Source organism: Polypterus senegalus, chromosome 3, assembly GCF_016835505.1.
Source record: "Polypterus senegalus isolate Bchr_013 chromosome 3, ASM1683550v1, whole genome shotgun sequence".
NCBI classification, from domain to species: domain Eukaryota; kingdom Metazoa; phylum Chordata; class Cladistia; order Polypteriformes; family Polypteridae; genus Polypterus; species Polypterus senegalus.
Genome location: NC_053156.1, coordinates 151,691,285 through 151,704,861, shown reverse-complemented (window position 1 = coordinate 151,704,861; position 13,577 = coordinate 151,691,285). Strand labels below are relative to the sequence as shown.

General features: G+C 38.4%; 1 protein-coding gene across 2 annotated transcripts in view; it reads left to right on the top strand.

Annotated features, from left to right (window-relative positions):
* Positions 1-13,577, top strand: part of snx14 (sorting nexin 14) — a 217,900-nt gene that overhangs the window by 26,560 nt on the left and 177,763 nt on the right. For both annotated transcript variants that reach the window (XM_039748070.1, XM_039748069.1), the window contains exons 3-6: positions 8,862-8,982; positions 9,081-9,154; positions 10,346-10,468; positions 10,560-10,647. In XM_039748070.1, the coding sequence (XP_039604004.1) occupies positions 8,862-8,982; positions 9,081-9,154; positions 10,346-10,468; positions 10,560-10,647 (406 nt within the window). The remainder of the gene's footprint in view (positions 1-8,861; positions 8,983-9,080; positions 9,155-10,345; positions 10,469-10,559; positions 10,648-13,577) is intronic.

Here is a 13,577-nt window from a genome sequence, read left to right as displayed (position 1 = left end):
GTTGCGTTTCCAGACCCCGCGATAGGTGAAAATCCGCGAAGTAGAAACCATATGTTTGTATGGTTATTTTTATATATTTTAAGCCCTTATAAACTCTCCCACACTGTTAACATTATTAGAGCCCTCTAGACATGAAATAACACCCTTTAGTCAAACGTTTAAACTGTGCTCCATTACAAGACAGAGATGACAGTTCTTTCTCACAATTAAAAGAAAGCAAATATATCTTATCTTCAAAGGAGCACCGTCATAAAGGAGCGCCGTCAGGAGCAGAGAATGTCAGAGAGAGCGCTCGCAAAGAAAAGCAAACAATCAAAAAATCAATGCGTGCTTTTAAGTATACAGAAGGCGGCATTTTGTAGAAGAGCGTCCGTGTCCTCTGTGCAAACAGCCCCTCTGCTCACACCCACTCCGTCAGGCAGAGAGAGTGAGAAAGATAGAGATAAGCAAACAAGCACTGCGCGGGAAGCATATCTTATAGCATTGAGGAGTTTTAGTTAATACGTAATACGTGCTCTGATTGGGTAGCTTTTAAGCCAACCGCCAATAGCATCCCTTGTATGAAATCAACTGGGCAATCAAACTGAGGAAGCATGTAACCTAAATTAAAAGACCCACTGTCCGCAGAAATGTGCGAACCAGCGAAAAATCCATGATATATATTTAGATATGCTTACATTTAAAATCCGATAGAGTGAAACCGCGAAAGTCGAAGTGTGATATAGCGAGGGATTACTGTATATATGTGTATATATATATATATATATATATATATATATATATACAGTGTAACCTCGAGATAAGAGTTTAATTTGTTCCAGCACTGAGCTTGTATAGCGAATTTCTCTTATCTACAACAAACTTCCCCATTGAAAATAATGGAAATCCAGTTAATCCGTTCCGCACCCCCAAAAATATCAACACAAAAATCAATTTTCCTAACAAATAACACTGATAAATAATATATACAAGTGGAACCTTGGTTTGCAAGTAACTTGGTTTACGAGTGTTTTGCAAAATGAGCTAAATTTTTTAAATTAATTTTGACTTGATAAAACGAGCGATGTCTTGCAATACAAGTAGGTGATCACTCGTACTGCTTTCAGTCAGTTCACGTGAGCTGCTCTCTTGTGTGATGTTGCGATGTCCACGGCTTGCTTTAATGTTAGCTAAGACCTGGCACTTAAAAGTTTCTCGCTATAGCAATTTTAACTCCGTTACAAAGTGATCCAAAGTCTCGTTTATACCTCGTGTCTTCTCATTAAACTTGTATCTCGCGAATAAAGTATTCAGCGTTTTTCTTCAGTGCTCTTTGGGAGCTCTTCCTTCTTTTCTACGTACTGTGGTCACAGTCAGTTCACGTGATTACTTGGGAGGCGTGATGATGTCACACGCAGCTCCACCCCCCACGGCCATCGAGCTAACGTCCATTACAATATATGGAGAAAAATAGGTTCCAGTTATGACCATTACACGTAGAATTTCGAAATGAAACCTGCCCAACTTTTGTAAGTAAGCTGTAAGGAATGAGTCTGCCAAATTTCAGCCTTTTACCTACACGGGAGGTTGGAGAATTAGTGATCAGTGAGTTAGTGAGGGCTTTGCCTTTTATTAGTATAGATATGCTTACATTTAAAATCCGCGATGGAGTGAAGCCACGAAAGTTGAAGCGCGATATAGCGAGGGATCACTGTATATAAATGATTTGGGTAGGAATATACTGTAAGTGACATGCAGGTTAAGTTTGCAAATGATACCAAGCTAGGAGGATTCGCAGATAATTTAGAATTCATTTAATAGTTACAGAGGAACTTGGACAACATACAGGCTAGGGGAGAATGATTTAAGATCAGGAGGAATCTGGATTCATTATTAAGGCTACGAATGGGGAGAATAGCGGGTGAAGTAAAAGTGCAGGCGAGACTTGTTGGAAGTGGAGTTTGTGGTCGAGTGAAGGAACTACAAGTTGCCACTGGAACAGTTGGGGCGGCAAACTGGTTGTCCCCGTTTATTTCTCACAAGAAATCCTTTTTTATGGGAACCAATAATTAAGGCCAAAGGAAAGGTCTCAAATATTGCTTTCAGGCTAGATAGCTATGGAGTAAGATTTCTGTCAAAAATAAGAAGTTTGAATTTTACACATGAGAATTACACTTTACACTTCTGGAAATTACACTAGCTATCCTGAAAATTATGCTTGCTTCTGAAAATTGCAAGTACAGTTCTCAACCGTGCACAGGTGGGGTTAGGATTTCAGTCCCGTCCGTGTAACGTTATCTGCGTTTGCATAGTTAGATGTGGGTCGCTCGGAGCATTTCTTGAACTGATCATTTTGGGAGGAAAATGCGGAAGAGCTTTGGCAGATTGAGTTAATCTCACTGCCGAGGCTAATAGGATGGGGGGCACATCTAACTATGCAAACACAGATAATGTTCCATGGGTGGGTCTGAAATCCTAATCTGAACTGTGTATGTGGAAGCCCCTCTGAGCTCTGTTGGGAAAAAAAAAACCCAGCCTCTGTGTCTGCCCCATGCCATTACCGGCAAAGAGAACCTTCTTGAAACATGAGAGTTTGTTCACACTTGAGAATTGTACTCATTATTTTGTGAAGCACAAGTATAATGTTGAAAAGTGTATTTCACACATGTGAAATGTAAATTTCTGGTAAATTTATTACAAGTTAGTTTTGATAGTGATCTCATTCCATAGAGATGGAGAGAGAGTGTCCACTGCAGGTAATATCTTCTCCCATAAGCAGCAGGATTTATAGTGTGGGGACCAGAAGAGGCAGAGTCAATTTCCCTCACCGTACATCTTCTCTGAGTTGTAGTGGGAATAACAGAGGAAAATGTTAGTGCAAGCGCCCGCCTTCTACCTGAAATATTACATACCTGAGAGGAGCCCGGAGAATGGTTCATAGATGTGCATGCATGACAGCTTTTTTTTTTTTTTCTTTATTATTTTTGATCTATCCAACTGGTAGTGGCAAGGTACTGTTTATATCATGGTATTCAAGATAAGATGCCAATCAGCACCTCTGGACTCGACAAGAAAAACTGGATTGTCAAAGTATCAATAATAATAATAATTATTATTATTGTGTAAACATTTTATTCAGCTTGCCCTCTCTTGTTTGTCAGGGTCAGATTTTGCAGTCACTTTGAATGCATGCTGATCTCCAGTGTCAAAGCAATATTTCATCCATTTTGACCCAGGATCTGTATGTTAATATGTGAAATTTAAATTTCTCATTTCCTTTTATTATACTTTCAGCCAATACACGTGCGCACACACACACATACACACACACACACACACAGAATGCTTTTAGCCAACACACTTACATATGAATTAGCAGTGTTGGTCAAGTGGTTAGTGTGTTGGACTTTTGATCAAACGGTCAAAGGTTCAAGGACAATGTGTATAAATTAACAATAAAAATCATTTGGATTAATTATTATTGAGGTTTTGCCAAATTACTTCAATATGAAAATTAAGCAGCATTGATCACGTACATAGTGCATTGGACGTTCAATCAGCTGATCAAAGGTTCGAGGCCAATGTACACAAACAATTTTTTTTTTAGTTTTACAAATTTTTCATTATTTATATTCAATTTTGGAAAAATACTCTTTTCAGTGATTTGGTGATATTGGCTCAGTGGATAAAGTGTTGGGCTTTTCCAAGAAAGATTTAAAGTTCAATTCTCCAATAGACAAATGTACATTCCCAGTACTTCACACGTGTAAGGTTTCACCGTGGTTAGGATTTTCTGAAATGAGAAATGAACATGAATAAATGTTAAGTTTCACTTTAAGATCATAGGTTTGATTCCACTCTTTCTAATGTCATTTTTATCAAATCACCTTCCTACCCAACTCAAGTGGCATTATGGTGGCTGAAAATATTCCAACAGAGTGGAATCATACCATTAATCCAATTAGAACCATTATCCTACATACTCTAATCAAGTTTTATATGATGGGTCATTTTCTTTCCATAGTTAAGCTGGTTAAAAAATTAATTTTAATGAATCTATGCATTTCAATTGAATTAAATTCATTCTTTTTATGGGTGCCTCATTATTTTATTTTTAGTCACATATGACCAACAAAATCTTAGTCGTCTTCTTCTTTCGGCTGCTCCCATTAGGAGTTACCACAGTGGATCATCTTCTTCCATATCTTTCTGTCTCTCTGCATCTTGTTCTTTTACACCCATCTCCTGCATGTCCTCCCTCACCACATCCATAAACCTTCTCTTAGGCTTTCCTCGTTTTCTTTTGCCTGGCAGCTCTATTCTTAGCATCCTTCTCCCAATATACTCGGCATCTCTCCTCTGCACATGTCCAAACCAACGCAATCTCGCCTCTCTAACTTTGTCTCCCAACCGTCCAACTTGAGCTGACCCTCTAATGTACTCATTTCTAATCCTATCCACCCTCGTCACACCCAGTGCAAACTTTAACATCTTTAACTCTGCCACCTCCAGCTTTGCCTCCTGCTTTCTTGTCAGTGCCACTGTCTCCAACCCATATAACATAGCTGGTCTCACTACCGTCCTGTAGACCTTCCCTTTCACTCTTACTGATATTTGTCTGTCACAAATCACTCCTGACACTCTTCTTCACCCATTCCATTCTTCTGCACTCTCTTTTTTAACTTCTCTTCCACAATCCCCATTACTCTGTACTGTTGATCCCAAGTATTTAAACTCATCCACCCTCGCCAACTCTACTCCTTGCATCCTCACCATTCCACTGACCTTCCTCTTATTTACACACATGTATTCTGTCTTGTTCCTACTGACCTTCATTCCTCTCCTCTCTAGAGTATATCTCCACCTCTCCAGCGTCTCCTCAACCTGCTCCCTACTATCGCTACAGATCACAATGTCATCAGCTAACATCATAGTCCATAGGTATTCCTGTCTAATCTTGTCTGTCAACCTGTCCATCACCATTGCAAATAAGAAAGGGCTCAGAGCCGATCCCTGATGTAATCCCACGTCCACCTTGAATGCATCCGTCACTCCTACCGCAGACCTCACCACGGTCACACTTTCCTCATACATATCCTGTACAACTCTTACATACTTCTCTGCCACTCCCGACTTCCTCATACAATGCCACAACTCCTCTCGAGGCACCCTGTCATATGCTTTCTCCAGGTCCACAAAGACGCAATGCAACTCCTTCTGGCCTACTCTATACCTCTCCATCAACACCCTCAGAGCAAACATCGCATCTGTGTTGCTCTTTCTTGGCACGAAACCATACTGTTGCTCACCAATCATCTCCTCAGTTCTTAACCTATCTTCCACAACTCTTTCCTATAACTTCATGCTGTGGCTCATCAGTTTTATCCCCCTGTAGTTACTACAGTTCTGCACATCCCCCATATTCTTAAATATCGGCACCAGTACACTTCTTCTCCACTTCTCAGGCATCCTCTCACTTTCCAAGATTCCATTAAACAATCTGGTTAAAATCTCCACTTCCATCTCTCCTAAACAACTCCATGCTTCCACAGGTATGTCATCTGGACCAACTGCTTTTCCATTTGTCATCCTCTTCATAGCTGTCCTTACTTCCTCCTTGCTAATCCGTTGTACTTCCTGATTCACTATCTCCACATCATCCAACCTCTTTTCTCTCTCACGTTCTCTTTATTCATCAGCCTCTCAAAGTACTCTTTACATTTGCTCAACACACTCTCCTCGCTTGTGAGTATGTTTCCATCTTTATCCTTTATTACCCTAACCTGCTGCACACCTTTCCCAGCTCAGTCCCTCTTTCCAGCAAATTGGTACAGGTCTTTTTCTCCCTCCTTAGTGTCCAACCTCTCATACAACTCATCATATGCCTTTTCTTTAGCCTTCACCACCTCTCTCTTCACCTTGCGCCTTATCTCCTTGTACTCTTGTCAAGTTTCTGTGTCTCTCTGACTATCCCACTTCTTCTTTGCCCTCCTCTTCCTCTGTATACTCTCCTGTACTTCCCCATTCCACCACCAGATTTCCGTTTCCTCCTTCTATCCAGATGTCACGCCAAGCACCCTTCTTGCTGTCACCCTTACTACATCTGCTGTAGTTTCCCATCTGTCTGGTAACTCTTCACTGCCACCCACTGCCTGTCTCACCTTCTCCCTAAACTCAACCTTGCAGTCTTCCTTTTTCAACTTCCACCATTTGATCCTTGGCTCTGCTCTCACTCTCTTACTCTTCTTGATCTCCAACGTCATCCCACAGACCACCATCCTATGCTGCTTATCTACACTTTTTCCCCTGCCACCACTTTGCAGTCTTCAATCTCCTTCAGATTGACTCTTCTGCATAGGATGTAATCTACCTGTGTGCATCTTCCTCCACTCTTGTACGTAACCCTATGTTCCTCCCTCTTCTTAAAATACATATTCACCACAGCCATGTCCATCCTTTTGGCAAAATCCACTATCCTCTGACCTTTTTCATTCCTCTCCTTGACACGATACCTACCCATCACTTCCTCGTCTCATCTGTTCCCTTCAGCAACATGTCCATTGAAATCTGCCTCCAATCACCACTTTCTGTCCCTTTGGGTACACTGTTCATCACTTCACCCAACTCACTCCAGAAATCTTGTTTCTCCTGCATGGCACACCCAACTTGCGGGGCATGTGCACTAACAACATTCATCATCACACCTTCAATTTCTAGCTTCATAATCATTACTCTGTCTGAGACTCTTTTCACCTCCAAAACACCTCCATTTCTCCTCCTGTCCACACCATGATAGAACAATTTTAATCCACCTCTGATTCACCTGACCTTACTAACCTTCCTTTTAGTCTCTTGCACGCACAATATATCAGCCTTGCTTCTCTCCATCATATCTGCTAACTCTCTCCCCTTACCAGACATACTGCCAAAAGTTCAAAGTTCCTACCCTCAGTTCCACTCTCGTTACCTTCCTCCTCTCATCCTGCCTCCGGACACGTCTCCCCCCTCTTTTTCTCCTTCTTCTTCTTCGGCCAACAGTAACCCAATTTCCACCAGCACCCTGTTTACTAACAGTACTGGTGGCGGTCGTTGTTAACCCGGGGCTCGACCAATCCAGTATGGAAGTTTGTATTGTTGTCCACATATTGATTTGGCAAAATTTTACACCGGATGTCTTCCAGACGTAATCCTCCCCACAGACAAAATCTTAGTGTAAGAAAATTGTTTTTTTTTTTTACTATTTAGTGCATTTTTGAATAAAATCATGCTACTTAAAATCTTTTTATATATTTTTTATTTCCTTTACAGATGCAGCAATATTTTAATAAAGGTGACCTGATTATTTTTAATTATACCTCATTGTTTGAGGAATCATGTGTCAAGCATCAGCCACATAAGTTGGAGGCTAATTGTATGACACCATTGCTGCTATTATAGGCTTTAGCCTCTGCAACACTGAGCTGGGCAAAAAAATATTCTTGTTCGAGAAATGCATAATGTGCATCCCTCAAAGCTTTGGAAATTTGATATACTTAAGAATTATACAATTTTGTGCTTTGATTTTAGTTAGTAGCTCTTCTTTATATTTTGTTTCATATAATATGTATTATTTAGGTCAGATAACTGGATGATACATTATATTTGAGTGGCATTATGTATGCTTTGACTACTCCTTGATACTATTAAGACTTGTCATCATTGTATCTGTTGACTATTTGTCAACAATGCATATTCCTCACAATGTGGGATAGTGTAAAAAAAATAATGTGGTCTAACACTAAAAAGAAAATAAACAAATGCATAAATACTTACTTTTCGGTCTAGACAGTTCAGACAAATGACAGAATTGTACATGGCATTTTATTCTGCAGCTTACAGTAGTGCTTGTGCTTGATAGATATGAAGGGTTTGAATCCAGATCTTGTCTAAACAACCGTCTTTTTGTGGCATAGTTTTATCTTACTTCTTGTGGAGTTATTTTAATAAAATCATATTCTACGTTTTTGATTGAGTACTATTTTGTGTGACAGGTACACTGAATTTCAATCACTTAAGGCAGTGTGGGTTAAGAGGAAAGACAGCACCCAATCATATTTATGAATATTTCAGACAAATGCTCATGTAGACCATCTTAATATCAAACTGTAGTGAAGTGAGTTTTGTGGCTTAACTTTGATTCTGAAATCAGGTAGTTCTAAACAAAGTTAACCTTCTTATAAACGGAGTTAGTGCAGCTAGTTCAGAATGCTTGATTGTTATAATCTTCTTACTAAGAGTGAAGCCAAAACATTCGGAAATAAAATAAATTCAGGTGAAGGATAAACACACAGAACATGCAGTTAGCAAATTAAGCAGAACTAAAAGATCCTGTTTTCCGCTTTTGGCCTGCCTCCCTGAGTAAGTCTATATTATCTGCTCAAGTCTTATCCCCTTGCCTTTGTTAAAGTATCACAAAATACTTCCCTCTTTACCTCCTATTTTTTGGTCTTGTTCTGTCCTTTTTTCCCTTGCCAGTTATTTGTATACTCATTGGACTTCTGGTTTGATGTCTCTTTTGAATAAGCAATGAATTTGCTTCTGGGATCAGGGGTAGGTCTAAAAGTCTTTAGGCTGGCAAGCAACATTGGCTTCTGGGCAATCTTAGACATCTACATTGCTGAACCTTCTACAGCTAGGCTACTAAAGCAGCATTTAGACTACCTTATGAGAAAAGGAAATATGGTAAAAGTACTTCTTATAAATTGTACAATAATGTTATTCAAAACCTCAAAGGAAATTTGCTGTAAAGTCTGTTTGTATTCACATTTATGCTTTTGGGATAAAAAAATATGTCTTAAGAAACAATATCATGGATAATTTTACAATTGTATTTTTACTTACAGGTATCTTCATATTTTAATGATATTTTGGTCGTTTGTGGCAGGAGTGGTCACATTTTACTGTTCCTTAGGACCAGAGTATCTTTTGCCAAATATTCTTTTCACAATTAAACCAAGACCCAAGGTACGTGTTAAATTACTTTTAGCCTTTTTTTTTTTTTTTTGGCTAAACTTCTATAGCATATGTAGTTTCTTTATCATTGTGCTTATGTTATTTAACAGTTAGAACAGCAAGAATTGTTTCCTCTGGGGCATAGCTGTGCAGTGTGTGGGAAAATAAAATGCAGACGTCACAAGTAAGTACCTTTTATATTTATATTTATATTACATAATATTCTTTCACAAATGAAGTTGCCATGACAAATTGTGTTTTTTGCACCCAAGACAAACTTAAAGTATGTTTTTATTTCTATGGACTGTCCAAGGTAGGTTGCAAGGTTTGTTAGATCTTCATTCTTCACATTATTTTTTTTTCTCAAAATTAGTTTTACGACATTGTTATTGTATTCTTCCTTGGTACTGGCCTGCCTCCATCTACTGTATAGAAGAACACTTAGTCAAACATTTAGCCAAAGACATTGAAATTTAATGGTTTGGATGTGATTAAATAATCTGTCCATCAGGTATGGAAGCTCCCGTTCTTGCTCACAATGGTCTTCAAATATAAATAATTGGAAAGTCATCTTACCTTTAAAAACATGACCACTCTTTTGTTACAAATTTTTTCTAGGCTTAATTTCATATGAGGCTTAGGTTTTCATGGATTTTGTGTTGCCACCTAAAATTATTAAAAAAAAGAATTATATGTGTAATATCCTCAATGGCATAATAATTCTTAGTGGCACAAACTGTGACACACATTTTATGAATGTTCTATTTTGAATAAGAACTTTTTTTCGGTCAGGACTAGGTTAATGAAATGAGTGGTAAACTAACAAAATTCCAGGATTATTTACATTGTCTTAAAAACCGGAAGAAAAAACAAAAGCTGACGGTGCCAGTTATGCTTTGAACACAAGCCTTTAGAGTTGTAGTTGTGGAGCACCAATTCATCTGTATCAGTCTGTCTCAACAGTTTGGCTGAAGGCACTTGGTTGAACAAATCTCCGAACCAGCCATGTCATTTTTAATGTCTAATTCTACGCATGGCGTTATACATGAGGCCCCAGAAGAGTACAAGGGATGAAGAGGATAAGAAAAAAAGGAGATTCCACACATTGTGAGCATAGACATCAAAAGCAGATGAAAATAATATGTAGTGAAAGAAATAAATTGCCTGGAGTGAGGAGAAACAGCGAGAGAGGGTAACATTTCATCCCCCACTTGTTAACATTGTCTGCAAAGAATGGTGAGGAGGCCTAACTGAGAACATGATGGACCAAAGACAAAATATCCTTGCTGAAATATTATTTTTCAGCATATATAAAAATGAATTCAGATTTTTAAAGTTATGTTTAATCTTAATTTTCTACGTCTTTTTCCCCTAGGCCAACGTTATTGTTGGAAAACTATCAACCTTGGCTAGGTCTGAAGGTTTATTCAAAAGTGGATACATCACTTTCAGAAGTACTGGAATTAGTCTTGGAAAACTTTGTTTACCCTTGGTACAGGTATGATTATTATAAAAACAAAATCCTGTCTTGTGGATTGAAAGTAATACATGCAAAAATTAATTTTCTTTTTAATTTTCATTTTTATTAGGGATATTACAGATCATGAAGCCTTTGTAGATGAACTAAGGGCAACAATCCGTTTTTTTGCATCTGTTTTAGCTCGCAGAGCACAAAAAGTAAGGAAATAGTTTCTATAAATATTATGTTCTCCTGAATTAATTGTCATCTTTATTCTTCCTTGGTGTGTTAGTGTGTGACAGAACTTTTTGGTGGATTGGCAACCTGTCATTGGTTCAGATTAGTCTTGCATCTGATACTCTTGGGATAGGCTCCATGTTACTATGACTGTTGGTGGATTCAGAGAATGTAGTTGTTCTCCAGCAAGATTAATTATACATTGTATAGTTTCAGTTAAGGTTAATTTATTAAGTTATCATCCCCCTACACTTTCAGTTTCATACACACCTGTACCATCTTTTCTTATAAGTCCATTATAAGTAACTACCCTGAGCTGCATAATCAGAAACCCTTATATTTATGCATTAATATACCACCCGATTCTGTTAAAATTCAAGGAAAAATAACTGACTGGTTGACCAACATCCATCACATTGAAATGTAATGAGATCTTGACAGACCTATAGTTTTTGTTCTTTACAACTTTCATTACACTTGTTGGTTATTTTTTCAGCAAATGCCACCCCTTTGAAAATTCTCTAAAAAATATACATAATAGGTTGTTTTTTCAGTCTGTAAACTGCCATTACCTTCATCTAAGCAAGATATATGTATTATTCCCTTGAAATTTGCTTTTAATCTGGACTTTGAAAATCAAAAGACAGTTGCAGTATGTAGTTTTAAAGTATTACAATGTAAAAGTTTGGTTCCCTAGCTAGATTCCTTCACTCGTGATTATTCTTAATTCTAACCCTTAAAAGTATAGTTCTTTGATTTAAAGAAATTGTAAAGAAAGCCAAGGTGTCAGTGAGCACAGTTTTTCATACCATCCAAAGGAAACTGGAAACACTGACAGGAACAGGTCGGTAAGACCCAAAGCCACAACAGAATCAGATGGCTTGTTTCTGAGAGTCAACAGCTTGTGTTATTGGCACAAGCCACAACAGAATCGGATAACTAATTTCTGAGAGTTAACAACTTCGCTTCACAGAACAATGGCTTTAAGCACAGCTTAACAATAGTCAATGTAAGCAAAAGTCAATTTTAACTAAAGGGAAGGCTTTGAGTTACAAGTTTGACAGTAAGAAAGCTTTTGCTGAAATGATCATAAGATTTAGAACACCCCAATTTTTCCAGTTTTTTTTTTTTTTTTTTTACATTTATGCAGTTTATTGTCTCAGTGTACTCTGAAATTAAAGCATTGAAGTGAGACTCTATAAAAAGCACAAAGAATATCAATTTTCCACTAAGGCTTGAATTTTATTAAACCCTTGTGTGGTGTTTTGTATTTTTATTAATCGGCTAGATCACATTTGTTAATGATTGTGCTATTCGATTCATGATACCGTGTGATTTTTTTCGTAGAAATTATTAATAATCAAGACATGTTAACATTGAACAAAATATAAATGAAACAAGGTTTACAGGGATATTGAAGTTTATTGCTTTGAACTGAACAAAATTAAATGACAAAGTTTCCATTTGTTGTTGTTTAAATGATATAATATGCCTGGTAGAGATGAGCAGACCCTGCTAAATTCGTTTCACAGCTAAGTGTGGTGAAATCACGTAAATTGCAAACTGCACAAAATGTATTGAAGTCAATGGAGAAGGTGGATCTGAACTTGTTTGGAGTTGATTATAGTAGTGCAATGGTCTTTTAAGTGTCATTGAGTGCTAAGGAAAAGGTCGGGCAACATTTCTGGTCCAATTGTTGTGGCCAAATATGTTTTCTGAGCTGTGAATTGGCTCACACAACAAAAGACGTAGATAGAACTAATACCACAAAAAAAAAAAAATCAACAACAAATGGCCCACAAACTAGAAATAATAAAATATACGGTTGATCATTGCACAGAGAAAGAGCCAATCCTGTGGCTGTGATATAGTGGGTCCACGGGTCGAAATGGAAAGCCAGTTTTTTAAAAATAAAATATTGCCTTATGGAGGGGGCATGGTAGTGTGGCCAAAGCAGTTCCTGGGCGCGATACAGGCATGGGCGTTTCCGCACTAAAGCGCACAGGTGCGTGATTGCCCATATCTGTAATTGATGCCGGGAGCTGCTAATTGCCATACCTGTGCCATGTCCCATAGTAAATAGAAGTGCGAGTGCGGAGAGGGAGAAAAAGAAATAAAAAACGGATGGAGGTTAAGAAGTGGAGAAGGCAGGAAGCTTAGAGCCAGTGCGAACAAGCATGAGTAGGCTCACAGGTGGATGCAGGCAGCTGATAGGAGAGCCCGGAAGGAGTGTTTGGCCGACTCTCAGGGTAGAACAAAGTGGTCAGTCCTGCTGATCGCTTAAGAGGAGCAGGAGTGACCGAGAGTAAGAATGACTTGCCGCTTAAGGACATGTAAGTCGGAGGCTTGGGAGGTTGAAGCCCCAGTGTGAGCGTCCCAGCTGTTGGGGAACCCAAGTCTCGGTCTGGTGGGAGCTGTACGGAGCCAAGGGTCGGAAGGTTACCAGACCAGTGTAGAAGGCAGCTGCACCTGCAGGTAGGATGACTCCCCTGTTGCAGGGCCCATATGGGAAAGCAGGTGACCTGCCAGCTAAAAGAAGGCACTGGGCTTTTAAAGGGAACTGCTTCCAGCCATTGTTATCAACCTCATTTTAATGGATTTATTTATTTGGATTATTTTAACCTTCAAGATTGTTCACCCTGGTTTTATGGATTACTAGCAAAATACCCGCGCTTCGCAGCGGAGAAGTAGTGTGTTAAAGAAGCAATGAAAAGAAAAGGAAACATTTTGAAAATAACGTAACCTGATTGTCAATGTAATTGTTTTGTCACTGTTGTGAGTGATGAGTGTTGTTGTCATATATATATATATTTACACACACACACATAAACATATATATATATATACATATCTATACATATACACATATATACATACATATATATCTACATATATACACACACATATATAC